This window comes from Cinclus cinclus, chromosome 7, assembly GCF_963662255.1.
Source record: "Cinclus cinclus chromosome 7, bCinCin1.1, whole genome shotgun sequence".
NCBI lineage: Eukaryota > Metazoa > Chordata > Aves > Passeriformes > Cinclidae > Cinclus > Cinclus cinclus.
In genome coordinates this window covers 18,869,671-18,897,277 of record NC_085052.1, presented here as the reverse complement: position 1 = coordinate 18,897,277, position 27,607 = coordinate 18,869,671, and the positions used below count along the sequence as shown (strand labels likewise).

General features: G+C 46.0%; 1 protein-coding gene across 1 annotated transcript; it reads right to left on the bottom strand.

Annotated features, from left to right (window-relative positions):
* Positions 1-3,299: 3,299 nt before the first annotated feature.
* WNT8B (Wnt family member 8B) lies at positions 3,300-15,649 on the bottom strand. Its single transcript, XM_062496295.1, has 6 exons — positions 14,769-15,649; positions 8,777-8,810; positions 7,693-7,831; positions 6,196-6,321; positions 4,246-4,388; positions 3,300-3,857 (listed from the first exon to the last, which is right to left on the bottom strand). The coding sequence occupies exons 1-6, from the start codon at positions 14,825-14,827 to the stop codon at positions 3,300-3,302; spliced, it is 1,059 nt and encodes a 352-aa protein (XP_062352279.1). The 5' UTR covers positions 14,828-15,649.
* Positions 15,650-27,607: the final 11,958 nt, after the last annotated feature.

The following is a 27,607-nucleotide window of genomic DNA, read 5'->3' as shown; positions in this document are numbered from 1 at the left end:
TATATTACCCTTCAAACCCCGCTGGAAAGTGCTCCTCCATTTATAGCACCATCTCTGCTGGCTGGCAGCATCTCAGTCTAAGGGCAGTGAGCAGTGCCCCTTCCCATGTGGGCACATGGCTTCACAGCACCCGGGCGCCGCAGAAAGTATTTTCAGCTGGGTGGGAAGGCCTTTGGGTTGACAAAGAATTTGGGGGGGAAGGGGCAGCAGGAAAGGATCCCTGGGCACGGAGAACAGAGCTCTAATCCTGTGGCAGATAACATCATGTCTGCAGGCTAGGCTTGTGTGTGTTTGGGGGAGTTGGAGGGGCAGAGATTGTTAGGCAGTATTTGTTTGTAAAGCCACTTGCTCTGAAGATAATGCTTGCACTAACTTCTATTGAGGGAGCAGTGTGAGTCCCCACAAAGTCCTTTCCCAAAGTGTCTTTGAAGCCAAGAACCCATTGAAAGGAAGAAAGGCCGAGAGAGGGGATTAGTTTGTTCAGCAGCTGTGAATTTCAGTGGGAGGCTGATGAACTCCAAAGTCTTTGTTGAGATGTTTTTTGTAAGGAGCCCTGCTGGAGGGAGAGACCCACACCGGGGCCGCGGCCTTAGACAAGAAGGAATCTGAAGCGGCGGGGAGCTGTAAACGGGCCACAAGGACTTTTCCCAAACACTTTTCGGAAAAGGTGTTGTAAAGAGATCGGAGGGGGATTAGCATGTGAAATGACACTTTCCATTGACTCCACTGAGGGGAGGGGAAAAGGGCTGGCTGGCTGATTTATTAGCATTTTGTTCCCTTCTCTATTCTGCTCCCCCAGCAGCCCCCCCTCCGCTGTCTCCCCTCCTCCCGAGCCCTCTAAAGAGCCTTGGATTGGAAAAGGGAGCGGGGGGCTGCCTGTTTGTGTGTCATCTGGGCGAAGGTGACCACCTGGGAAGCTGAATGTAAATATTTCTCCTCTGAGGAATGCGCCTTCATTAAACCGAAATGAATACATGGAAGCATCCAATCCTGCCCACAATGGCAGCGGGGCCTTTACCGCTGAGGGCTCCGTGCGCCGGGAGGGGGGACCCGCTGCTGAGGTCAGCACATTCTGCAGCTGCCGTGTCGCCGTTTCCCCGGCGGAAGCAGCGTGTGGCGGTGGGGCTCACACCGAGGTGCCCCACACGGCCCCTCTGCCGCCAGCCGCCACCGCGGCCCCCGGGCCCTGCGCGGGCAGCAGTGGCAGCGGGGACGCATGGAGTGCAGCTGCGAGGAACAGGGAAACGGCTTATGCAGCTTTTCCAGCTGACTATGCCACGGGGAGAAAACACAAGGAAAAGGGAGGCCCACGCTGCAGCTTTCCCTGGTGGTCGAGAGGCGCTTGCTTCCTCTTTTCCTTTCCTGGCCAACCACAGGAACATAGAGGGACTGCTGCTGGGGATGCAGGAGAGACCTTCGGCAGAATCACTGTGCCAGTAAGAACCTCTGTGCAAACAGTGGTGGTTTGTGTGTGAAGTGGAAGTGTTTCAGTTTTCCCTGAGAATAGGCCAAGATTGCTTGCAATTTTTGAAAGGCCTTGCTTGGCAGGAATGCTCTTGCAAGACCCTAGGTCCTAATTCCTGCTCCCTGTGAGGTAGTCCTAGAATCAAGGGACTAGCTGATACTGAAGAGACAAATACAGGCTGCTCAGTGTCTTTAATGTATCAGCTATGTAATGGGCAACTGGGCCCTGCCTGCTCCCCTCCCACCCCATTTCCTGGCAGTTGCATTGCAGTTGGATGCATCCTCAAGCAAGCTCAGGAGAGAGCACATCCTTTCCCCCCTACCTCGTGGTAAGGGCTGAGGTTATGCTGTCTGGAACTGGTTAGGTCTATCCTGGGCTCAGATGAGTAAGCAGTGTGGTTTAATCTCCAGGACTCTTAAATTTATATATACACGCACAAAATGGGATGAAAGAATACCCAGCCACTTAGACACAACACCATTTTACAAGCACTTGGCTACTGATTTATTGCATTGGCTATTGGTTTACAAATACTAGCTACAAGATGGGTCTAATGGCCAGTAACAGCTCTGCTGGCTTCTCGTCTGGCTAAAGGACACTTCAAACAACAAAGTAGATGATATTATCGTAGGACAGGGGAAGATTGCTCTGATGGTGCAGTGAGCTTCCCCAAGTCTTGCAGCTGGCAGCTTCTTACCTCCCTCCCCTAGCATCAGCAAGGGAACAGAGATGCATCAACCAAATCTTCCTGCTGCTTGCTTAGCCTATAGAATATATACAAGAAGTGGTAGAGGAAAAACTGTTATGTATACATCACAGTAACTGTGCAATAAATTAAACTTCAAAGTGCTTCACTTTCCTATTTACACCACCATTAAATAGTAACTGACATTATTTTCTCAGACTAGGAAGAAGTATTTAGTTAGTTAGCTGACAGGGTAAGAGTGCTTGGAAGTACACCAGGACATGGGGAGTAGGCTCAGCTTGGCAGCTCCTCTCTGGGAGAGATTTGGGAGGAAGGAGGTAGTGGAGAAGTGTGAGGACATCTTTATGGCATCAGTCAGGGGCTTTGATAGGAATGCTGGTCTAAAAAGGGAGACCAGACCTGGAGGCTTGGAAGACACAGAGAAAGTATGTAAAAACCAAGTGATGGGACCCTTTTTTAGAACAGCTGTGTAGTGGGCAGGTCAAGCAGCCTCTTGCTGCTGCCATTTCAAATGCAAAGTAAAGCACTGGAGAACTTAGCAAAGCTGTCAAAGGGTGGAAAGCAAAGCTGTGGGTTCCTGGAGGCTGGCTTGCTGAGAAAGGAGTTGCATGCCTTTTCTATTTCCTGATAATGTAGGCCTGAGGCAATAAGGTTTTAGTACCTCTATTTTTTTTAAAGCCTCTTTTCATTTACTGATCTGAGTTGCCTGATTGTTAGTGCCATCTCAGTTTCTTTGTACTTTTTATCTCACTTACTCAAAAGCCCAGAGCAGGTGCTTGTTTAGGGAACAGAGAAGATCAAAACCACAGGAACCACCAAGACAAGACGTCCTGTGTTTTCAGAGATAATGCTATAGTCACTGGATAGAGTGACACTGAGTTAAGGGACCGAGTCTCACTTTGTTTTGTCAACACTTGAAGGTCTCCCCAGAAGACATTACACACTTCACTAATGCCCTGTATGGGCAAGGCCTGAGCATTCATACAAGGCTCTCTTGCCTTGCCCAAGCCCAAGTGAGGCTGCAGTAGGATTGAGACAAAACTATGCCAAACAGAAGTGGTGCCAGGAGCTGATGGGAAGAGCGGGAGAGGAGAGGGGTAGACAGCACTGTGGAGGAGCAGAAGCAAGTTAGAGCTTTCTCTTGAGCTTGCGACTGGCTCTGCCACCCCCGCTCCGCTCCCGCTTCTCCTTGCGCACACAGAAGTACTTGGTGACCCGTTTGCGGCACTGCTCGCAGCGCACAGCACAGCACCAGTGGAACTTGCAGTTGCAGCTGGACACCATCTCGGCTCTCCTTTCCTCCACCGCCAGCCCGCAGTCCCCGCACAGCCGCCGGCAGCTCCGCTTCTCCCACTTGCTGAGCGCCTTGCCCCTCTTCAGGCACTCCCTGCCCTCTGTGCCCAGCAGCCCCAGTGTCTTGTTCTCCAGGCAGTAGTCAGGAGAGTCTTCCAAATGGACCAGTTCCTTCTTGGAGATGGAACTGAAGGTCTCAGCAATGGCACCCCGGCTGGCAGCGCTGTTCCCTGCTCCCTGCAGCAAATCCACCTTCAGGGCTTTGTGGTACCTCTCCTTGAGGTAAGTGCCCACCTCCCGAAACTCGGGCAACTGCAGCCAGCAGGTCTGGGTGGTGCAGCTCCCCGACACACCATGGCATTTGCAAGTCCGCTTCATGGTCCCTTTCACTGCCTACAGGGTGAGTAGAGAGAGGGGTTCAAGAAAAAACCCCAGAGGGGCCATTTCTGTACTGCAATGCATGCAGAAACATGGCTCCAGGCCTGTGGAAGAATTTGGCATCAATTCTCCCTGCACAGTAGTCCTGAAGCTCACAGATTTGCTTTTCCACAGTGCTCCCCTCTTTTAAACTGGGAGAAAGAGGACTGCAGAAAGTCATTAACACTGTAACAGAGAAGCTTTGCTACCTTAGAGCAGACACCATTGTACTGCTGCCATCCCCCCAAGAAGTTGTTTCTTTTGGATATGTGTTTTTAGCCACATCAAATTGTGACTCTCCACAGTGAATGCTCAGAGACAATTTGGTATGCACTGTCAGTTCTGGAGGGAGAGAAGGGCTCACCTTTCTACCTGCCTCGTTGTTATGCAGGTTCATAGCAGCTCTGGCATCTTGTCCAGTCTCCAGGGCATCCACAAACTGCTTGGAAATAGCTTCCCCAAAGCCCACGTTATCACTGCAGCCTCCCCACAGCCAGCCTTGTCCCCCTAAGAAAGGAGATGAGATGTGTGCTGTCAAAGAACCAGAAGAGGTTTCAGGAGTGACGGGAGGGAATGGAGGCTGTGGGGCAAATCCCGCCTTTCACCACACAATATTCCCTGATTCCCTTTCGTTGAGTTCTTGACATTTTTCCTGAGGCCTGGATAGTGAATGGCTCAGGCAGGTAGCAAAGGGGTATGTCCTGTACAACAAATGCAGGGCTTTCCAGGCTTTCTGTAGAGCAGGATTTAGAAGCTGTCAGTTACCATGCATTAGCAGACATGCAGAAAAGCCTTTGCGTCTCTAATCACCTCTCAAACCCTAACTTCAGCTGGTTCAGTGTGATTTGCAGGGACAGCATCTTGCCAACTTGGATTAACAAACTGGTGGAGGCCTCCTGGTCAGAGGAGGACCTGTTCTCTGCCTAGAACAGCCCAATCCTGGCACATGTGCATCAAGGAGGCCCTGGTTTTGGCACACCCAGAATTCTGAGATGAGATTTGGCATCTTAGAAGGGTCTGATTTTCTACTTACCATCAAGAAACACAGGAGTCAGTACAGAACTGTGAAATTACACAAAAATATGTGGAAGGTACTTTTCCTAATTGAGTGGGAGCTGAGTGGGACTGGAAAAACATCATGCAGTTTTTTTCCTCCTAGAGAAGGATGCCAATTATTAATGAAGGTTTGAAATCTGGAATTTTCTGACCCTGACATGCGACATTGGTACCTCTTGGGAGTTGTGGTTTAATGGCCTTGTGCCTCTCTAGAAAGGCCTGGCCCTTGCCTGGACTTCCCCAGGGCATCATGATCCCCTCTCCTAGGGAAAGACAGGAGTGTTTCATGGGAGGTGGGTAATTGCAGTGGATGATGCAGTCCAAATCAAGAACTGGCACTGAAGGAAGTAGGAAAACCTTTCACCAGCTTGGATTCAGTTCAATGGCTAAATTGAATCATACTGTTTTTGTCAAGCCCAGAAGTTTCCTGTGCCTTACAAGGTTTTAAGTCCACAATGGAAAGTTTTTTATTAAAAACAGATATATCTGGGAGGAAAGAAATGTAGCATGACGAACTTGGTTTTCCAGAGAAGATAGAATTTGATGTGTTGTTGCCCAAAAGTCTTGCTCTGCTAGAGACAGACATTCCCAAACTTTAGACACCTAAGCAGTAGTGACTGCTTTCAAAACTATCAGCCAGTAAAGTAAATTACTAAACACTGGACACTCCAGAGGAGTTTGTCATAAAGTGACACATACTTACTGCCTGGTGTGGCTGGGCAGGGCATGGCTTTTAAAAGGCTTTGATTGTTTGAAATTTGACCTCTTTCTATTCAAAACAAAACCCCCAAATGTCAGTGTTTTCTGTGAAAGCTGAGTGGAGAGCTGGAGTGGTGCAGCCTGGAGTTCCCCACCAGGAGTGCTTGGTGGCTGAGGGCCTGGATACCACTGACATGTGAAGGGTGTGATGGCTGTGTGCTGCCACAGTGATTCTCCTGGTTGTGCACTTGTGTGCCTGCCATGCCAACAAGTCCTAGAGAGGTTTATGAATACCACCCTGCTTTTCCTCATGGTCATTCTGCTGTGGGGCCAACCTGGTAATGGAAAGCATCAAGAGCTTGGCTGGTGTAAACCGGAGATGGCTCCATTAGCTTCCACAGAGCTACTTTGGTTTGAACCAGAGAAAACTCTGCTCTGAGCATTATTCCCAGCTGTGAGGACCAGGATGGGGAGGTGTTTCTGCAGGCCTCAGTGGAGGAGAGAAGAGCTTCTCCTGCTGCCTGGGACGAGTGAAGGGCAGCAGCTCATCTCTCCTTACCCAGCTGTCCATTGCGGGAGTCGTCACAGCCACAGTTGTCAAAATCCCCCAGGCTGCAGTTCCGGGTCAGTGTGTACATGACGCCCGCAGAGCTGATGGCATGGACAAAGGCTGTTTCTCGGTTTGCTGTCAAGGGGGAATACAAAGAGAGCAGATGTGCAAAAGATTTCATGGCAAGGGCAGCGTTAGAAATTGTTCCTACCATGTAGGAATCTACACAGGACATCTGCAGTGGGGAAGAATTTGTGGGGTGGAGAAGAGACCCTACATATCAGATTAACTTAGTTTGCGCTTGAACTGCATAAAGATAGAAGCTCCTAAATATGATCCAGACTGACTCTTGCCATTTGAAAGGGTGTGGACAAGACAATACATGGCTGTCCTTGTGGGAGCTCAACAGTGGTGATTATCACAGACAGCCAATGTCCCCCACTTCTCACTAACACACCCCCCACAGGAAGGGGTCCTCTCCAAGTACCAAAGAGCTCCTTCCCTACAGTCCCCTCGAGCCTTACCTTCTGCTGAAAGGGATCTGAGCAGTGACCATACCTACCCACTAGGATCAGTCTGGGAATCATCAACTGGCTTCACTGAGCCTTTGTCTTTCATTTAATACTAGCAAGGTGTGGATCTGAGCAAATAACCTTGACAGGAGTGATTCAAGGACCTGCTTCTGGTCTCAGAGTGGGCCTTGTGCTGCAATCGTCTCCTCAAAGCCTCGATTTGACACCTTTGTCCACCTGTGCCTGGGGCTCTGGTATCTTGTCTGCTGCCAGTCCCACCAGAGGCCTGAGGCTTTCCTCCGCACCCAGCTCCTGCTTTTACAGAGCAGGTATGAGCCCAGCCCAGCATCAAACATAGGTCTAGAGGGCCAGATATGCACTGAAATATTTCCTGGGACCTGCATGTAGGTAAGGAATAGGATACAGTGACAATGACCACAGCCCCATGCCCTACATTGGCCCAGGTCAGGGATGATGGATTTCTGCCTAGGGTGATTCTGACATCTGGAAGATGTAGGAAGACTTTTCTTCTGCCTCTTGGCCAGAGCACAGCCACTGATGAACTCTTTTGTGGTCCCTTTAGCCTTATCCCCCTCTGGTTGCTACCCAACAAGCCCGTGCTGGTTCTCAGCCTCCCTGGGATACTCCGGGACACCATCGAGGCATGGTGTGTCCAGCAGGCCATGTTCAGGTGAGGGGGGTGCATCCTTGTGGGGAGGAAGTTGTGTGAGGGTTGGTCCTGTGCCAGCTGGGGCTCAGCAGGTCCATGGGTAAGGTTGGCATTGCAAGGAGGCCTTGGAGCTAGATCCCAGCATATCTGGGAGCTTATGGGTGAAGGAGTCTCCTGGAGAGATCCCTCTGTGGGATTCCTGGGAGAGGCACTTCCCAAGTGGGAATGGGGAAGAAAAGGAGGCACTTGGGAAGAGAGGAGGGGGCCATGGGCTCTAACCTGTAGCAAGGGGGTCCCAGTAGTGGTATCCAATGCTTTCCTTACCACTGCGCAGCCCACCATGGCTGGAGAGCTGCAGTGCCCTCTCCGGGCAGTTCCAGCGGTCCCAGGCGAACTGGAACTTGCACTCCTCGATGCCGCTCTGTGCCCCAGCTGCCACGCTGCTGGAGTAGATGAGATAGGCCTAGGAGCAGAGCTGGGGGTCAGCACAGGGACCATGTGTATTTTCAACTGAAAGTAATCTGTGTGCCATCTTACAAAGACAAACAGAGCTCAGAAGGTGTCTTGGCTTCCCTGAGAAGCTCACCGCCAGCAGCAGCAAACCCATTTCTGCTGTGCTAGGGTCAGAGTCTGAGCCTCCTGAAGGAGAAAGCTGAGCTTGTGGCTTTTAGCAACATTAGGAAATGTGCCAGCCAGCCTCTGCCATGGGGAACCCCTTATCTCTCCATCATGTGAGGAAACAGAGCTTTCTGCTCAGATCAGGGAGCTCCAGACCAGCACATGCCTCAACTTGCCTTCTTCTTCACCATAGCCCATGGGGGAGAACTAGTGCTTTGGGGCAAGGTTGCTCCACCAGTGTATTGGGAGCTAGATGGGCCTGGGGAATAGCCAGAACAAAATCTTTTTACGCCTGGTCCTGGCTAAGAAAAAAAGCCTCTGAAAAAGGAGCGCAAGGATGTGAGGGGTCAAAAAATATGGAACAAAGTCCTGGCAATTCTAGTTGTGCTCCTTGAGGAAGTATGTTTTACAGGGCCTACAGACAATACTTTCTGGCTGGATCAGTGTGGGCCCTGATGCCAACCTGATCCTTAGGAAGCAGTAGATGTCAGATGAGAGCTTTAGCTGGTGTCAGTAGACAAATCTCCAGAATCTGGCCCCAACCAGCTTAAAAGAGCCTGAGGTCAGCATTGCTCATGGCTTATGTAGCCCAAGGAGCTCACAAGTTGTAGCTCACAGCAAATCTTTCCTGGCCTTTCTCTGCCTTATTGCTGGAAACCTGGGGGTGAGGGGAGCTCTGGCCAAGGCTGGGTGGAGAGGATTGGGAAGGAAGAGCCCCTCTCTCCCTCTCTCCCCTTCCCTCCCTAGGTTTAGTGGAATCAGGAACAGAGATCAAAGGGATTTCTCTTACCTTGGGGCCCGTCATCAGGAAATTATTCACTGACCTGGAAGATAGAGACAGTGTCAGCAGGGAGGGGGTGATGGTGGAGGGGCCTGGGGAATGCCAGGCATCCCAGGACTCTCCTCTCACTCCCCCACAGTCTGCCTGTCTCCTGACTGCAGGCACCACTGGTCTCTCCCCCAGGTCCCCTTGCTGCTCCCTAAGGGACAGGACAGTGCTGTCCCATTTCCCCCTCCCTGCTCCTCTCAGTCAGGCTGTACAGGACTGCAGTTGCTTCACTTCTCCCTGCTTTTGCTTTCCTCTGCTCAGCTACCCATTGTACCAATCCACCCATTATTTAGCTTTCCTGTTCCCCTAGCCTTGCTTTTCACCTCACTTGATTAAACTCAGGGTGGCATTCCTCCCAGCCCCAGGAGTGGGACCATGCTGAGGGAAGGAGGGTATCACACTGCTGCTCCTTTGCAATATGTGTCCAGATGCATCTCTCCACATCACAATCCCTTGTTCTCCTGTGGTTCCATGTCTGACTGCCCACATTCTTTTCTTCGTCAGGTTATGGTGATGGCTCAGCACAAATATATATGTCCTTCCCGTCCTCCTGGACACCATGCAAGGGACCCTGGGGGTTTGGGGTGTGTGGGAGATCCTAGACAAAATTAAGCTTTCTGGTGTTCCCACTGAAGGTGTGGAGGGATCACCTCCAAGGGTCAGGCAGTGTGGCTTGTCTCCAGCACTATTCCTATGGCCTTGCAGACCTGATGGTGTCTAGTCTGTGTCTTTTTCCAGTAAGAAAGACTGTTTCTGTGCTAATGGTCAGTCAGCATTAGGACTCCATATGGTACAGTGACCACTTGCAGAATCTGGAGAATGGCTGCGTGAATCCTGCTTAGCTGTGTCATGGCAGAAAGGACTGACACTTTGAAAAAGCCCAAGAGCCAACTCCAAATATCCCAAGTCAGAAATGACATAAGAGAGAGTCTCTTAAAAATACCTAATTCTAGTCTTTCCAGGTTTGTAAAATAACACTCATAACTATTTCTGGTGAGTCTGTGGAGCATTTTTCCTGCTGGAACCTAGCACTTCAGAGAAATGGGTGAATGCTTTTACCACCCAGAGAGGACACTGAGGCCAGAGAGGTGGAATGAGTGGATTGAGACCTTGCAATGAGTGAGTGATTGGGAAAATGACAAAACATTCACTGATAGAAACTTGGCTCTTCAGCTTCTTCTCAGTATTATGTTCTGCTTCAAATGAGCCACTAGTATTCCCTTGTAAGGGAGAGAAAGATACTGTCTTTTTGTGTCACAAATCCAGCACAGACACTGTGGGGGCATCCCAGGCTGGGCTCAAGCACAGGCAGAAGCAAGCACTGACAGAGAGGGTGGCAAGACTGGTGCCCAGACATCAGACATATGAGAGATTGAAAGAGGATTCTGTCCTGCCCTGGAAAACCACTTGTGCAGTTAGCAAACCCACTTCACTAGAACTGCACCCACAGAGATCCTTTCTGAAGTACACCACAAAAGGAGGTCTTACTACTTTAGCTTTGTCAAAATCACAAGAAACCTGCTTTGCTGTTATGGTTTAGAAAGAGTTAGGAGAATGAGTTTGCAACACTTCATTCTAGCAAGTCTAGCTTTCTTTTGTTCAGGTTTGGTTTCGTGGGTTTTTTTGGTGAAAATGTGTTTATATTGATGAAACTTGCTTTGGGAAAGATTCTCCTGGGTCAAAACAGGAGTGGGCTGTGCCAGGGCACTGCGAGAACAGGAGATTCTTTCCCTTTGTTCCAGGCTTTGGATTCAGACCCGGCTGTGCTCCAGTCTCTATGGATGCTTTAGCATGAAGTCGATGGTTGTTTTTCAGAGGAATTTTCCTTTGGAAGCTTCTTCTGCATTGTACAGCTAATTAAATATTTCCTGGGACTTGGAGAGACAGCATCTGTAGCCGAGTGATTAGAGCATCGGGTGACCTGAATCACACAGGGCCATGAACCTGGGGTTAATCAGACTGTGTAAGCTCCATGGGTCCCCATCCTAACGCAACTGGGTAGCAGCATGAACAAGTCATTTTTCCATCTGGTTTCCCTTCTGTCCATTGCCGTGACCTTAAGTGCTTTGCTATGGGGACCACACTCAGGATGGTGTCAGTGTGAATCTGAGCCCCTGGTAGCAGCTGTGAGAAAACTCTGGTAAAATGCTCCTGCGCAGACAAGAGCTAGAAAATGGCAAGTCCTCTCTTATCTTGTTTTTATCACCAAAACAAGAGATACATTCCTCTGCATTGCTTCCCATGTGGGTAGGAAAACCCAAATTCACAGTGTATAGGAGGGATTTGCCTCAAACCCTTGGATTAGGAACATCTGAGAAGTTGCCAGGACAGCTTTAGGAGGAGGATGGTAATCCACAACATCAGAGTTTGCAGCAAAGCAGCCTGTTAGCAGGAGTCAATTGACATGACTGCATTGAAGCAGAGGATCTGTTCCTTCCAGGATAAGCTTCAAGGTTCACAAAAAGGCCAAGTTCACCATATGCCAATTCTCTGTCGGCAGTGGAGCAAATGATACAGTAGCAATTTCCCAGCAGGATATTCTAAATAGTTTATAAAGTTAGAGAGACGGCATTTTCCTTAAGCTCTCAGATCCACAGGCAGGCATGCTGCTGGCTGGGTTAGTAGGACTCAGACAAGTGAAGGATTCACAAAGTTTCAAGTGTTTGGTGCACTTGACACCCCAACATTTAATTCTTACAACTTCAGGTGGGTTCAGGAGAAGGGGAGATGGGACTGTCACATGGCTAGAGGCTGTCTGAAATTTTTCTTACTTGTGTTGAGAGGGAAGGAAAGATAATGGAGACAGAATCTGTCTGCTTTGTCTTTGCTCTTATAATTTAGCTAAGAAAAATGCATCTCCATTCTGTATATAGTATCCAGTATGGGCAGAGAGCAAATAGGCCACTACTTGCACAGATGTAGTAGAATAGTGACAGTGTCTCTAGAATCATCTCTGTGCTGTAAATAAGAATCACTAGCAAAATCTCTCTTCATTATTTTCTCCATAGTGTGATTTTGAAAAAGAAATTATGTATTTCTACTGATTTTTCATTCCATTGTAAAGGAAAGCAGAATGTAATACAAAACTAACTATTACTAACTAGTTGCGTTTGCAGCTGGTGTTAACCAGCCCAATTTCTATGACTTTGGTAATTTTTTGTATCACACACATGGAAAGAGACACTTGAAGTAATTTCTCTTCTCTGAGAAAACTCAGGGGGTTCCTAGCTGTGTAAACCCCTTTCCCTCCATCTTCAAATTCCAGGACAGCATTACAGGGACTGAAGCAGAGCAGGCTCATAGCTAAGCAGGTAGAGGGTAGACCCCCGAGTTCCTCTGCCCCCTCCCCAAGCTGTGCAGGGCCCTGGCCAGGGCACACTGCTTCCATCAGCACAGCTCTGTGTCTTCAAGTTGGAAGTAAATCTGGAGCAAGAGATTTTCATTGGATCCAACATTAGAAAATTGTCTCAAAGCTAGTGAATATCTTCAGCAGGAGTTTTCTGTCATAATTTTATTGAATCTGAAAGCAAGGAGCCCTGCCAAGTAGCTGTCCCATTATATTTTACTCATATCAAATACTAATAAGCCTCTGATAATTCTGTCTCAGTTACAACTTTAATCAATAATATCACTCTCCTCAGTTTAATATGCCCTAAGAGCCTTATCTAATCTCTCATTACAATATTTGTCTGATACCTTACCACCCACTCAGGCTACTGTGCTGCTGGTTCTTCTCTTTAGAAAATGATAAAGCTGGATTTACATCTTCACTGTCATTATTGTAAACAGAGAAAATGGATAGAATTTCCCTTTAGATCTGAGTTTTCTTCTCAATATGAGCTCCCTCAGTTTATTAGAAAATCAGGGAGGCTGGAAGCTAAAGGCAGTCCCACAGCTGAAGTGTAAAAAACACATTAGAAACAAACTACTGAGTTAGAGATATTTATAGTATTCCCACAGGAGAGGAGAACTGGGCAGAAACTCAATAACATTTGGAACTTTACTTCTTTTTTCTTCATTTTCCTTTATTTTGTTGTATTTATTTTGAGGATTTTGTTCCTAAATGCAACCCTGACATTTTGATCACCTAGAAATAATGCACTGGTTGAATGGTCCATTAATGGTAAAATCTAATCCACATTCAAAGAAGGGAAGTGGCCACATATATATACAAAACATTTTTTGTTGTTGTTCTATATTGCTCCCCCCCCCCCCCCCCCATGCTCCCACTCCCAATTCTTGTGAGTAAATCACAGGAAAAAAATAACGTTGTGTTTTAAGCCATTGGATCAGATAGAGAAAACCAGCACAAATTTCAAACAGAATTATTTTATGAATCCCACAAATTTGTCTTTTCTCTCCTCAAGAGTTAAGGGAGAGTGTCTGCAAAATGATAATTTCAAATAAAGGCTGCAATTTTCCTTTCTCTATGGAACTCATGACATATGAGTAATATGCAGAGAGAAATGGGGTTGTCTTGATCTATAAACTTTTCTCCTAGATAAAAAATGCTGAGAGACAGGGAATTTAATCATCCAACTTTAGACTGAAAATGTCTTGGATTTCCATATTTAGCTCTACTTTGTGCACTGAAATTTCTCTCCTTTTCTCTCCTTTGACCTGTTTCTTTAAAATGTTGGGGTTTTTTCTTTTAACATAATCTAAACATATTTTTATTGAGGAAAGCAAGACACATACAGAGGAGGAGCAGAAAAATAATAATAAATTCAGCATGAGCTCTTGCCTAGCCTTTCTGTAGAACATACATATTCCCCTTCTTCCAGAAGGGAGGTTTATCTTGAGTTTGCTGCTTTACAGTATTTAGACACACACAAATTGTTGCATATTTTTTTAATGAAAGGAGTAGAAAATCTCTGGAAGAACATAAATTTCACTTCCAGACTAACAGGAATGAATTCCCATTTACTCTTTAGTTTCTCTTTTTGTCATTTTGATTTTTCCATCCATGATAATAACGCTAGAGATCTGCTATGGGGAAGGCAGGGGATTTTAGTAATTGAATGGTAAACGACTTTCCTTGCCATTAGAGATAAGTCTGTAACCTGCTGAGCAGATTCCCCAGAGCGTCACAGCAACTGAGAAAAAAAATGTTTGGATGCTTCGCAAAAATCACATAGAGAAAATACCCGCAGAGACCATTTCCCTTTGGGAATGGGACTGATATATCCCACAAGGAATGATATGAGACTTGATGCAAGCATAATCTCTTTCTGTTCATCCTTAAAGAACTTTTTGGAAAATAAATATAACACAACCCTCAGGACAGAGCAAGACGTCCACGGGAGATGGCCACAGATTTGTGCACAGCAGAACTGGTCTGATGGGACTCAGGTGGTTGGAAACCAAGCTGTAGCAATCACCATAGCAAAAGCTTCTCCCCAGGAAATCCTAATACATGAATTTCAGACGTGTAATTCTGACCCTGTGTGTGTGCCAAAGAGCTTGGCTCTCAGGCTGCTCATCCAGAGTGACACTTCTGTGGATCTAACTCACCCCTGTGGTCCCTGAGCTCTTAATCATGGACTGTCCTCTTTGGGGAGCATGAGAGAAGCCCCACTTCATTTAATTAAGACAAGAGACAAGCTGTCTGGGAGCCTTTGGAAAAACAGAAGTCTCTGGCTCTTCCCTTGGGTTATCTTCCCACTTCAAAGTGAGGGACAACGTCTCAGGATCCTCTCTCCTCTATTTTACCCCAGCTTACAATGTGGCCCCTAGTTATTTTTGGGAGGTGCAGGGAAAAGGGGGACTTTCACAGTTCTAACCTCTCTGCCAATGCCTGTGTAGGGACTTGGTTAAATACCTGATTCCATTAGAGACAGAACTGAGCTAAGTGAGAAAGAGGAAACATTTAGGAAGGTGAAGAGGAATTTCCTTAGGGTATCTGGGAAGAGCACCTGCCTGTGACACAGACTGAGTTGATCTTGATACTCACCAGGCATAGCAGAACTGGAAGAATGGAGTGAGGAAGAAGATGCCCAGATAAGGGTCCATGTGAAATATAAAATCCAAATAAACAGGGTGAAAGGAGATCCTAAAAAACAAACCCCAAACTTGGGTACCACCACCAGAGAAAATAAAATTAAAAAAAAAATAAATAAAAGAAAAGAAGTAACACAACTAATTTAGGGAAGGGATGGAGTTATTTTCCACCCGGCAGTGCTGGTGTGGTGATGAAGAAGCGGGTGGCTCCTGAATCCCACCTTCTGCAAAGGATAACCAATCCTAAAGTAAGAGCTAAAGGGGGCTGGTGAAATGGAGCCGCAGAACTTCCTAAGAAGAGATTATCTACTTAATTAAAGATTTTTTTTTCCTCTAAGTCCTTCAGCCAATCAGGACTCAAGTGCCAGAGAGAGATTGAACTGATGAAAAGAACACCCCAGGTTCCTCGAAGACAAATGCACCACGAAAGGGATAAGAGGGAGGGAAAAGGGGGGGAAAAGAAAAAAAAAAAGAAAGAAAAAAAAAAAGAGAGAAGGATAAAGAAAGAGACAGCAAATCCCTTAAAGTAATCACTAGATTCAATCTCCACCAGCACTGCCCTGGCTCTCCATTCCCGGGAAAGGCAACTGGAAGGGCTGTTTTTGAAGTGTCCTCTCCTCCTGCCTTGGAGATACTGCTGAGCTGGGGGGCACTGGGTGCTCTGGGTGGGGGGATTGGGTTCAGGATGCCTGCATCTGCTGCTTGGGTCACAGATACGTGATCATTGTCTCTGCCTCAGTCTCCCCCAGAAGTCTAAGGAAGACCAGGGCCGGTTTCTACCTCCATCTGCTTCTCCATCACGTTGACCTGCTCTTTCTTCCCACCTCCTGTTTGCATCAGGCCATCCTCACCCCAGGAGAAAGGCCTTTGGCTAAGTTTCCTATTCACCCTTAATTTTTTGCTTTTGGTATTTCCTATAAAATCAATGGGAGGGGAATCTTTGGTTTGGAAGGGTTAGCAGTCTCTCACTGAGGGCTTATCCGAGGCCAACAGCTGCATCCAGCCTGTGACAGCTGGCCTCATGGGACTTCCCATTTACTGTCACAGCACCCACTACAGATACCCTGACAGGTCCTAAATCAACATGACCAGTTGTATCAACATGTCCCAAAGCCAAAGGAAGATCTTCTCCACACTATACAATTGAATTTTGTGCTGTGGACATGATCAGCCAAAATACGGGCTGAGACCAGTCAAACTCATTTCATCCAGGGCACAGCTACCAAGCAGAAGTGCTGGACCCGGGCAGGATTTGAAGAGGACTGGGACCCTGTGGCTGAGCCATCAGGCAGGGCTGGCGTGAGGCTGAGATTTGCCTGGGGATGCTTGAGGTGGACAAAATCCCTCCTGGGTTTCACAGTCTCAGGAGAAGAAAATTACCCAGCAGAGATTTGCTGTCTGATGGATTTGGGCCATCCCGCACTGAGCCCAGCTGTGCTCAAGTCAGGGAGCCCTGGCCAGGCACAGCATGTAGGACACTGCTGGCAAAACACTACCTTTGCCCACAGTACTGCCTGTCCAGCCAAGGCACCCCTCACCCCAAGGCTGGCTGGGCAGTTTGTGGGCACCTAGAGGAGAAGAAAATGCAGGTGGTAGCAATTTATCCCAAGGCCAGCTGTGTCCCAGCTGTGTCCTATTACAGCAAGACTGATGGTATTTGCACTCATTAAAGCCCCAGGTCCTGGAGCCCTAAGCATTTTAAAAAAATAACGTGTTATATATGCTAAGGAAAACCTTTTTGAGGATTTGTCTAGTAGAAGATAAAACTGCAAAAACTAAAAGTTTAGGGAAATGTGCCCTTTATTTATTCTTAAATTATTTTTTAGGAATGCTATTTTTAATTATTAATTATATTGAAACAAAATTTCAATGCCATGATGTTTAGCACAGTTCAGTGGTTTTGGTGATCTAATTCAAGCAGCTGAGGTAGCTGTGCTCCCCCTCCTAGGCTGCCCTGGACTTGGTGTAGAGAGCAGCTGCAGAGGCTGATGCTGCCTCAGGGGAGCTGAGGGTCTGCCAAGGGGCTCATTCCCACTGGGACAGCACTGGTGAGAAGCAGGAGATGCCACCATCCTGCATTTGGCATCTATTTCTGATGGTAGAAAGGGGAAGAATTTCCAGTTGTTTCTTGTAAGTCTCCAACTGTCTGTTTCAGAATTCTTGAGCTGGAGTTTTCACATTTCTCAGGTCCAGCAGCAACAGCATTTTGAAATCATGCAACATTTCAGACATTTCTTGACCAATTGGAAAGGAAGGACGCCATTGGGTTTGCTGATATGAGCTGGTTTTGTTACTTCGAGACAAATTAAGTAAGAAGATTACAAAAAGTAGGAAAAAATAATAGTAGATGGATCCAAAATAAACAGATGCAATAAACTGTTTTTTTAACTGTTGCAAGAGGCACCCAGGCCTTTCTCCAAGCTCACAGAAGCACCAGCAGCATTGGAAACATCAGCTTCCTCTGTCAACATCTAATTCCAATTAAATGCAATACTCACTTTACTGGAAACAAGCATGTTTTTCAAACCAAAGAAGCTTGAGGCAAAGTCTGAAACAAAACTGTCCCAAACATGTTTCAAAGTATTTAATTACAGTTCTCAAAGGCTATTTAAAAGATTCTATTAAGCATTATCTAAAGAAATGGGATGCAAAAATATTTTATAATATTCCTCAAATTTTGTTATTGTTACTGAAAAAAGCTCTGCAAATTTACTAAATGGTTGTAGGGAGAAGTAAAACACATTTTGTGGCCAGAACTGGTACCCTACCTCGCTTGACCTGCTGGCCAATACAGATCTCTTCTGACCTTTGCACTGAGTACTGTAATGTGTGTTTGACTATTTGTTCATCTCCCAGAATGGCAGGCAGGGCTTGAGGACAACAACAGATAGAGAACCTGCCACCATCTGCAGTAATTGCTTCCAGTTTATGAAAAAGAAAATAATATTACAAAAATTTAAACTGCCAGATTTTTAGTACAATAAGTCTGATTTCCAGAGTACAGAGAAAATGTAAACTATTCTAAAAGACCTTGTACAAGTAATCATGAAAGTCAGAGGAAAAAGTGAAAAATAAGGCCCTTAACACTCCTGCTGCCTTTCACCTCAGTACCAATGGAACTGATGGATAGGAAAAAAGAGATTAAGAAGTGGGGGTAATAATTCCAAGTCTGGCTCACAGATATCTCAAAAGTTTCTTGGTGTCAGTGTAAAATGGCCAAAGGGCTGATTTGTTGAAACAAAATGGCCATTAAAAAGGTGAAGAAAGAATTCAACATTTCTTCTGCTAAAAGATATGTAGAAAGTATGCGATCAAAGTAAAAAGGCAATTAACCTTATCTAGGCAACACACAGAATTCAAACCTGAAAGGGCTGAAATAGTCTCAGGAAGGTCCAGCTTCCAGTGCAGTAAGTGATTTCAGTTGCTTTGACTGTAGCTTTGCCTTTTGCAACTAAATGCATCTTCAGTAGTGCCTAAAATCTTTCAAAGCATCCACCAGCACCCCAAGAAGGTGTACATGTTGCTCACAGTCCTGTACTGAACATGCCATGGGCTATTCTGTTTCTTCAGTCAAGTGGCCCCAGAAACAAAGCCATATAAAGGCTAGGGAAATGCAGTAGCTTTCATGAGATCAACTGACATGCAATGGAAGCAAACATGGAATTTTTATCATTTTGGCTCTGAAAAGGCAGGAAAGGTGTTGGTGTGCCCAAAAGCCTCTCTGTTTATTTTTGTGTTTAGCTATATCAGTCTGAGATTGTGCCATTAAAGACAGTATTGACACACCAGAAGATGTGATGTGACCTCTTTGCTGTAAGCTTGATTTTGTAACATAGCACTGTTCCCCTATGCTGTTCTCTGCGTAGGTGACGCACACAGAGCAGTCTCCTGTGAGGTCTGCTTGTTCTTTAACCGTATTGAGAGCATCCTCACATTTGTAGGTTCTCTGAAAGGTTCATGCAGGGACAGCTCAGTGGATTCTTGTCCACTGTAGTGAACTGTGGGACGGGACACATCCATCACACATCATAGAAAGTGACTTGACCTGAGGAACCCCAGAAAAATCTACTTGGGAGCTGCTTAAACAGGTCCACTGTTGCACCAGAGACATATATTTTCTTTCCCTTTCAGGCTCTCAGTGCTCCCTTCATTACTATTATTATTATTATTATTATTATTATTATTATTATTATTGTTGTTGTTGTTGTTGTTGTTGTTGTTGTTGTTGTTGTTGTTGTTGTTGTTGATATTTGTAAACAAAACCACATTTCAAACTGTAACAATGAAGCATTAAAAAGACTCCCCAGTGCCATGCTTCAACCTTCTTTAGCTGAAACTGTTCACAAGTTCTGCAAGAGCCATAAATAACTCCAGCTAACGTACAACTGGGTCTCCTTCACCCAAGTTAGTTTGTTCAGCCTTAGTACAGAAAGACTGACTGGTTTGCAGTCCCTTTTGTGAGGCTGCAGTCCCTTTGAGGAGGTGGTTTAGCTCAGGGATTTGTCCAACCCTGTGATTTTTCATCTCTGATTTGCTGTGTGGTCTAATGAGCGTGCAGCAGCGTACACAGCTCTAGGTTACCCTGTAATTCGTCCCTCTGACAAGCCAGCCTGCCGTGTCGAAGCCGGCAGATGGTGCTCCCAGCTTGGCCTGTGGCCGGGCTGCAGCTCAGCACTCCTGTGGAAGAGCACCCCTGGATTGCAGGGAAATGCTGCTGTGCTACACATGACCATGTCCAGCACAAAGAGGCACTACACAAGATCTGAGCTTAAAAATTCTCCTTTCCTCCTCCCTGTTCCTCCAGACTATGTATCTTGAGGTCTCAGAGTAGGTAAAGTCCAAGGATGATTCTGACTGGTTGTGTCACAGCAGTGGTGTGGAACTGCTGGTGGCTGTGCCCACAGCTGGAGGTCAGCAGTGCCATGGTGCAGCCACCACCCATGTGCTGCAGCACGCTTCCCACAGCCAGCCACTTCCCAGTGGTAGCCAATGAGACTCCCACCAACACCTGGCCCTAGCTCAGGCACAAGCAAATGCTCACCAGTTCTCAGCAGTCAGCAGTATATACAAATCTGTATTCATACTTTCTCACTGGTGTGCCCTTAACAGGTCCTGGGACAAACCCCAAGGTCAGGGACCAGCAAATCTGGCTCAGCTCTTTGCCCTACAGCAGCAATGAAACCTGCACTGGGGTAAGTCTGGTGAGGTCCTTCCTCTTTGCCTACATCTGACTATCATGACTAACCTTCTGCATTTATCCAGAATGAGTCAGACCTGTAAAATCATGAGACCAGCTTGAAAATAATACACAATGTGAGCTATTTGTGTCCAAATCTTTAATGTACTCTTGGGGCTTGTTTCCTCTGGAAATGGCAGAGCTGGGAACATTCTGTTCTCTCATAAAAAAGGCAAACTGACAGTGCTGGGCTCCAGGCAATTGGACTTTCCAACGATCACACAGTGTCAAAAGGCTTGCCAGAAATTATGGGGGTAGTGAGACTGAGCAGGCATATAAGGCCTCTCTGTGTTGACCAAAACTTGCTGAGTGTGGGTCCTGGCTGTTTGCCTGAGAGATCTCACACGTTCATTGTTCGTACATTGAATACTGGATCCTTTTTGCTCCGTCCTTGGCCAAGAACTCCTGTTGGCCTTGCGTTGTTATACTTGTTGCTACTCTTCACCTTGGGAGTGGCTGCATTTTAGTGGTGAACATCAGATCAGTCCATGGGGTGTGGTGGCTCCCAGTGAGCTGGAAGGAAAGCTGAATCATTTCCCCATAAAACTCAGGGTGCAGGATCTGGCTCCAGCTTCAGCGTTCCCCAGTGTCATCTGCATTGACTAGCACTATTTCTTTTGTCAGAATAGTCAGCCAGTCCCAATAAATGGTGTTGGTGTTGATGATGATGAGCTTGGCTGAATCAGGCAGCCAAGATGAAGAAACAGCTCCAAAATGGTCAGGATAAACTGGCACCACAAAATCTATCACCAATCCTTTGCAAATGTCATTGCTGACAGAGCCATTATTAGGCTTTCTGTCACAATCTTAAACATGAGGCACTTTTAATGATGGTTATTGGAAAAATGTTACAGACAGACTGTTGTTGGACAACCCTGACCCCTTTTATAAGTGTCCCAAGAAAGAGGCATAAATAATAAAGCATCACTTTTGTTTGCCTGTTTGGAACAACCCCTTGGCTTTCATACTGCCAGCCAGGACAAGGTTTCACCACTGATGTGGGCCACCACAAAGAGGTGCTTTATTGAAGCACAACACTCTCTGAAGGACGTTTCTTTTCCCATCTAAAATGAACCAGATATTTTGGTTGCAAGTTAAGAGCACAGTCTGTATCCTAATCAAGATTTTCCCTGAGTCCTAAAAACCAGAGATGCAGAGAGTGAAGGAAAGAGAATTGTGGCTAGAAATAATAAGCTTTTTTGAGTGCCACTGTTAGGCACAGATTGGAAAGAGAGCTTTGTGCTGTGAGGTGCTGCTGAGGGGAGTCAATACATGGTCAATACATACAAAACTTTTGGCTGGTTATGTTCATTTTTCACAGCTGAAAGCAGTCAAGCATACTTTGTATAAATCTTTTACAAAGTCATTCTTACCCATCCCAGGACATGGGCTACTTCAACCTCTCAGTATATTTATGAAGTGTCATCTATTGTCTAGAGGCTGGTAACTGAGGCATGACATAAGTAATGACCTGCCCAGACTCAGGCAGCCAAATGCTGTCTCATATGGTACATCTAAGCTGAAAATAAAGCAGGATATAGCCTGCTAATAGTGAGAAGAAGAGCGAGCTGAGGGTGCCTATGCAACAAATCACTGCTCAGAAGGAGGGTACCCTATAGCAGAAGATGCAAGAACATCCTGGCTTCTGGCCAGAGGTTGCTGTGACCTGAGACCCCAGTACACTGGGATGGCATTGCCTTTGGAGTACAAGAGAATCCTGTATAAAGTCAGCTCTTCCCAAATACTGGCATTTATATGGGGACCTGTATCATTCTGTGTCAGAATGAAAACCAACAACAAAGTTTGCACTGGTTTCACATTAACATATGCAATGTAGGAATGAGCCCTACTTTGTGGAGGACAAAGCATTCCTTGCCATGAGAGAAGGCAGCCAAAAAACCCCAACCACCACATTAGGGGAAACTATGTATATAGTTTCTTTATACAAATGTTCATATTTATCCATCACAGAGTAGTATTTTTTTGGAATAATGTACTTTACGTAGCTTTATCCTTACCCGTTGCCACAGTGAAAGACGAGCTAACTCCCAGACTTTGTGTTGTCAGATTGCAGTACCTATTTGGAGACAGAGTCCAACCTTTCCTCTCCTCAGTTTTCAGAAATATGGCAACATAATTCAGACTTCATGCCATCAGGGTGACCGAAGGGGAATCTGTAATTCAGACACATTGAGCCTGCAGTTCCCTGTCCGACTCCAGGGTGGCGATGCTGCCTCAGCTCTTACTCGGGCTGATAATGCACACTGTGCACTCCGTGAAGGGATTTTTTTATTAGCACCACAGGCTGTGCTGAAAGATGATTGCGTATGGCAGCAGTCATTCTTACAACCATGGTCCGCCTGCTTTTGCTACATCTGAAGCCTTGCATGTAGCTGCTGGAACAGCCCTTACCTGTTCATGGATTGTAACCAGAGGAAGAACGGAATGTCCTAAGCAATTACAAGTGTCTTGTTTCTGGGATGCTTTATATTATAAGTATTTACAGATGGTGTCAGTCATTGTTAGGTGGTTATGCTAAGAGGAGATAACAGATCCCACGCAGGACACAGGCTCTTCTAATTCCATCTCAGCCTTTGATCATGGAAAAATTATTCCTCTTTCACATGCCTCAGTCTCTCTCCCCATTCAAATATCTACTTAGACTGTAAGATTTTGGAGACAGTGGGTGTCTCATAGCGTGGGGATACAGAATGTAGTACTAATACTGTATAGCACCCAGAACAATGGAGATGTTGATCTTGATGGAAGCCGTCACTCATTATCTTACTGGAAGCATCCGAGTCAATATATGGGACAATTTATATGAACAATACTTTGGATAAGAAGTGACAGAGGAAACTGTGTGTGTGTAGACAATTTTATATCTTTGAAATGACTGAAGGTATAACTTTTGCAGCCAGAATGGTGGTGAGTACCCTCCAAGTGGCAGCACTGTACCTCACACACAATGTGTGTGCCATTTCCATTACAGGCTAGAGCTTTCTTCTGAGAAGGGAAAATAAATTAACTCCATCTTGGATCCCAAAGGGCAATTTTGTATCAATTTTAGTGGCTCTCTGCAGGGAGCAACTCCTTAGAGAGCAGAGCTAATACTACGCTGGCACCAGAGAAGGAACTAGTACCTCCCTCGCAAGGGGACACTCTACCCATCTGAAGAGGGAGCAGAAACCCAAGCTTGAGGAGATGGGACCCTCCAGCCCTCCAGTCCCTTTTCCATTTTTAAGTACACACTAGAAACACCACGGGACATAGGAAGCATCAGTTCTTAAGGAAAACTCCCTTTTGACTAAAAAAATCTCACAAAGGACATTTTAATGGGGAGGTTTTGAGCATAAGTAGCGTGAGGACCATTAATACTGTTTCGCCATCATGAAGAGAGTGAGCTTCCCATCTTGTGTGGTGGAAGAGCAGACCCCAGAGTGTACCTCACCTCCAAGAGTATGTCTTCCAGCTTTGCTGGGCTGCGAGGAGCAGATCTGTGTGCAGCCTCTACCAGAGTTTATTTCATTGGTGTACTACTACCTCTCAGCCAAGACATCAGTCAGTTATCAAAAAGACATGGTAGTGCTTCCTCAGGCCAGTTTTGTATTTTATGTGTCTCCTCCACCCCAGCCCAATAGACCCGTACTCACACTGTGCAGGATACTCCTGGTAACACTAGGCATAGCAAAGCAACAGTGAACCTCTGTTCCTCATTTGACAACCACTTTCTAATCCAAGCCTTGCTATTTTTATCTAGTTCAGATTTCTTCACTCCTTTATTAAATAAATAATGTGGCAATCTCTCAAATGTCTGGCCAAAGGCAAAGCAGTTTGCAGTCATTTCTGGCACTACTGCCAGAAAACAACTGACTAATCAAATGGCATCTTGCTTGCTAAGCTGACCCCAGTAACAAGGTTCTCCTCTCAGAGGAAGCACCTGCATATCAGGACTCTATCAGCATTTCCACTAAACTAGGGGTCTCTTTCCCCTTCTCTCCCAAAACAACTGCGTTCATGATGTAGTAGAGGAGAATTCAGCATCATCCTAGCATGTCCACCATTTTCCCCAAACACCAAAGGAGTAAGTGCCTTATGTGCCTCAAGGGAGGTTGTAGGACCTCCAAAAAAATCACTCAGTCCTCTGAGAGTTCTGCCCTCGATGTCCCAACAAATGGTAATAGTGTTCAATGCCCTGTCCTCTTGTGACCTTAGTCCCAGTGTGCCCTAGAGGTGATACCTCTCATTGAGAGCCGAGTGACTCTTCTGGCTTGGACCACCAGCAGACACAGCTGGGGCTTTGTCTGAGGTGAGTCGAAGAACACACTTTCAAAATGTGCTAAGCCCTATAATAACAGGGAGAGGGTGGCCCCAAATTATGTTGTTTGTAGCATCAGCTAAATGCTAATTTAGAGCTGGTTTTCCTCCCACTTTGCTGGGTTATCTTGACAGAACAAAAGCCAGAATTCCTGAGGAACTAGCAGTTACTACTCAGTTTCCAAGGGCAAAACTCAGAAAATGTCCAAAGGAAAAAAACAAACCAGTCATAAAATCTCTGATTTCTGAAAAATAAACAGAGTCCCTCTCCTCTGAAAACTCTGCTTCACACTGTCTTTGGTAGGATTTCCCAAATCACCTGTATATAAAAGCCTTGGGCTGGGTGTCCTTTATACAAGACTAAGATGGTGGATCATTGTCTTACAGCCAGTCAAATATGTTAATAAATTTCTTTCAGGCCTTGTTAGGGGCTCAGCCTGTGCATTTTAGAGTTTGTACTGAAAGCAGCACAAGGTGGAAACTACTCTGCTAAAAAAAGGTAGACTGACTCTCTCTGAACCTCAGCTATGCCTTATCCCTCCTTTCAGGTGGGGGTATTTCTAGAGAACAGAAGGCAGCTGAGCAGTTGGATTTTCCTATAAAAGGAGACTATGGGGGTAGAACTTCTGGAAGACTGGGGGAAGTGGGTATGTAGGGTATTGATGATATGTGCTAGGGAAAGATGGGTTGCAGCAAAACCGTAATGTAGATTTGGAGATTAAGCCTCAGAAGCTCTGTGGTTTGGCTGTTGTTTAAGGCTGGCAAAGCAGCTGCTAGAGAAAAGGGGAAACAGATGAATTTGAATACTTCTTATTATAACTGGTACTGTGGAGGTAAAGGGGAGCAAAGCAATGCATGTTCTGCTCTAAGGGAGGGAAGCATACTTGGTTGAATAGCGACCTACCTTTTTTAATTCTCCCTTGTTTCTATCTCTTTTCTGTAATTAGGCATGCTCTGGATAGTGTAATGGTGTAATGGAAATTTTACCACTCTGATAGTGGGAGCCTGCAGCAACCCTGAGGCCCCAGAGCCTATAAATATTTCTGAGAGTTTAGGGTCTCCTGCTGTTGTAGAAAGCAGTGCCCTTGTCCCTGGCCTTACATGCAGTGAAGGCTTGTGCAAGTCTCCTGATGACGATACAGCAATCTGACCTCCCATGTGGCCTTTCTCTACTTATTGCTGGGATATCATCAGGGTCTAGAAGTTTATGAATTACTTCTGGGGACAGAGCTGGTATTTTAAGTGCCTTTGTTCCCTCTTCCAGAGGCATGGGAAATCTATGGTTTTTAGGTCTCTGAACATATTAATAGTTCATTTGCAGGCTCTTCCCTGTGCCAGAGCAGGTCTGCTGTGGGATCTCTTTGGGCAAGCCAGGAGTATTTCTCAGCTGATGACTTCTCAGACAGTGGGGTGGAAGGGGCAGAGCTCCAGGAAGTGCCATCAGAGGTGCTGGAGACTGAGGCCGTCCTCAGATGAGGTCTGTCACTGACCTGCTATCTTGGTGTGGTGATGTCATCCTTAGTGAAGGTTGGTGTGCTGGCAGTGCCTGATCAGAACATTTCAGTTAAGTAACCCCTTGTTCCTCACATGTCACAGAGTGTGGAGGTGCATCAACCAACCACTTGCCTGGCACACTGCTCTTATCTGAGGGTTACTGCTCTCAGGTTTCTGTGCTCAGATAAAGATTTGGCAACTCCCTAGTGCTTGTAGCCAAACAGAAAATCCGGTACTTGTGTTAGTGTGACCATGTCCCTGCAGTGGTTGACAGGAACTGGTCTGAGGGAAAATAACAGAGTTTGACCTTCAAACAGTGTCCATTGGGACCCCTACTAGATCTGAACAGTTATCATATCTCTGATATCTGAAAAGCAGACAGGGGCTATACCCCTGCTCTTTATCACTAGGCAGATAAACAGTTTGCAAATCTTTTATTACGTACTGATGTGAAATTTTTAGGCCAAAGGCTTTTGGGCCTGAAATTGACTTTTTTTCTTCATTTGCAAAAAGATCTTAATCAAGATTGCAGAATCAAATAGGTTGTGGATGGTTCACCCAACTCTTCTGCCAAGCCTCTGACCATCTAGGATAGGTGCAGTTATTCTTTTAATGGGTCACAGGCAGGATCACAGGCTGCAGCAGGGGTATGTTGCACAGGGCTAGGTGCAGTTCCTTCTTGTGAAGAAGGAACAGGAAGACATGGCTGAGGTTGCTCAGATGATCAGTGGCAGAGTGGGAATGAGCTCCAGTTCATGTTTTATGCATCAGGTGAAAAAAAGCACATTTAAAATCCTCATTAGACTTTTATGGGGGTAAAGGGGTATTGGAAATTTCTGCCCTATTGATGGAGAAGCTCATATGCTCACCTTGTTACATACAGAGCCAGACCAGAGACGTTTCTCTGAGTGGAGGGATGGATGTAACTGGGGTTTAACTTGAGTAGGTGTATAAATTACCTCATACAGATTCCCTTCCTCTGTAATTAATTTAAGTCCTAAAGTGATGGGATTTAATCTTAATGTTCTTGCTGGCTTCCCTCTGGCATTTCTGGCAGTATAGTCTTGGAGAACTCTCACTTGATACCCTAAGGCTTTCTAAATGCCACAAAAGGTGACATCTGTTTAGGTTGCTGGCAGCAGTAGTGAGGAAGCTTTAGAGGGCACTGGAGCCATGCCATCAGCTGCCATACTTGTTGGTGCACGGAGAGAGGTAAAGGCATATTGTATTCTGAAGTTAGGAGGCTTTTGACAATGTTTTGGCACTGGTAGAGAGGACTGGAAATTAATTCCTCTAGCTCTACAGGTGCTTACACCTTTAAGGCTTTCCTTAAAGTCTGAGGCAGAAGTGGAAGTAACAAAGCTAAACAAAGTTTTCAGGACTGTCTCAGCAGGACTGATATCACCCATTTCACACAGATGAAAGAGATTAGAGGAAAAAGGAAAGCAAGCACTGAAAACATTGAGTGAGCAAAAATTCATGACTAATATTAAAGCATAGCTGAACCAGCTTATTTTCCCTGATCTTCGATCACACACTATTTGACTTCTTTTACCTGAGCACTAAGCAAATCCAACAGCTGTAGACAATGTATAGGCTCAGGAGGTCCCACAGCCTGAGGGGCCTTCTTTTGCCCTTAAAGTGAGGTGCTGGGCACAAGAGCAAGCATTTCATTATCTGCCCATGCAGGCAGGTGACAGTGGGAATCAGCTGCTGATTGCAAATGTTTGCTGACCACAGCTTGC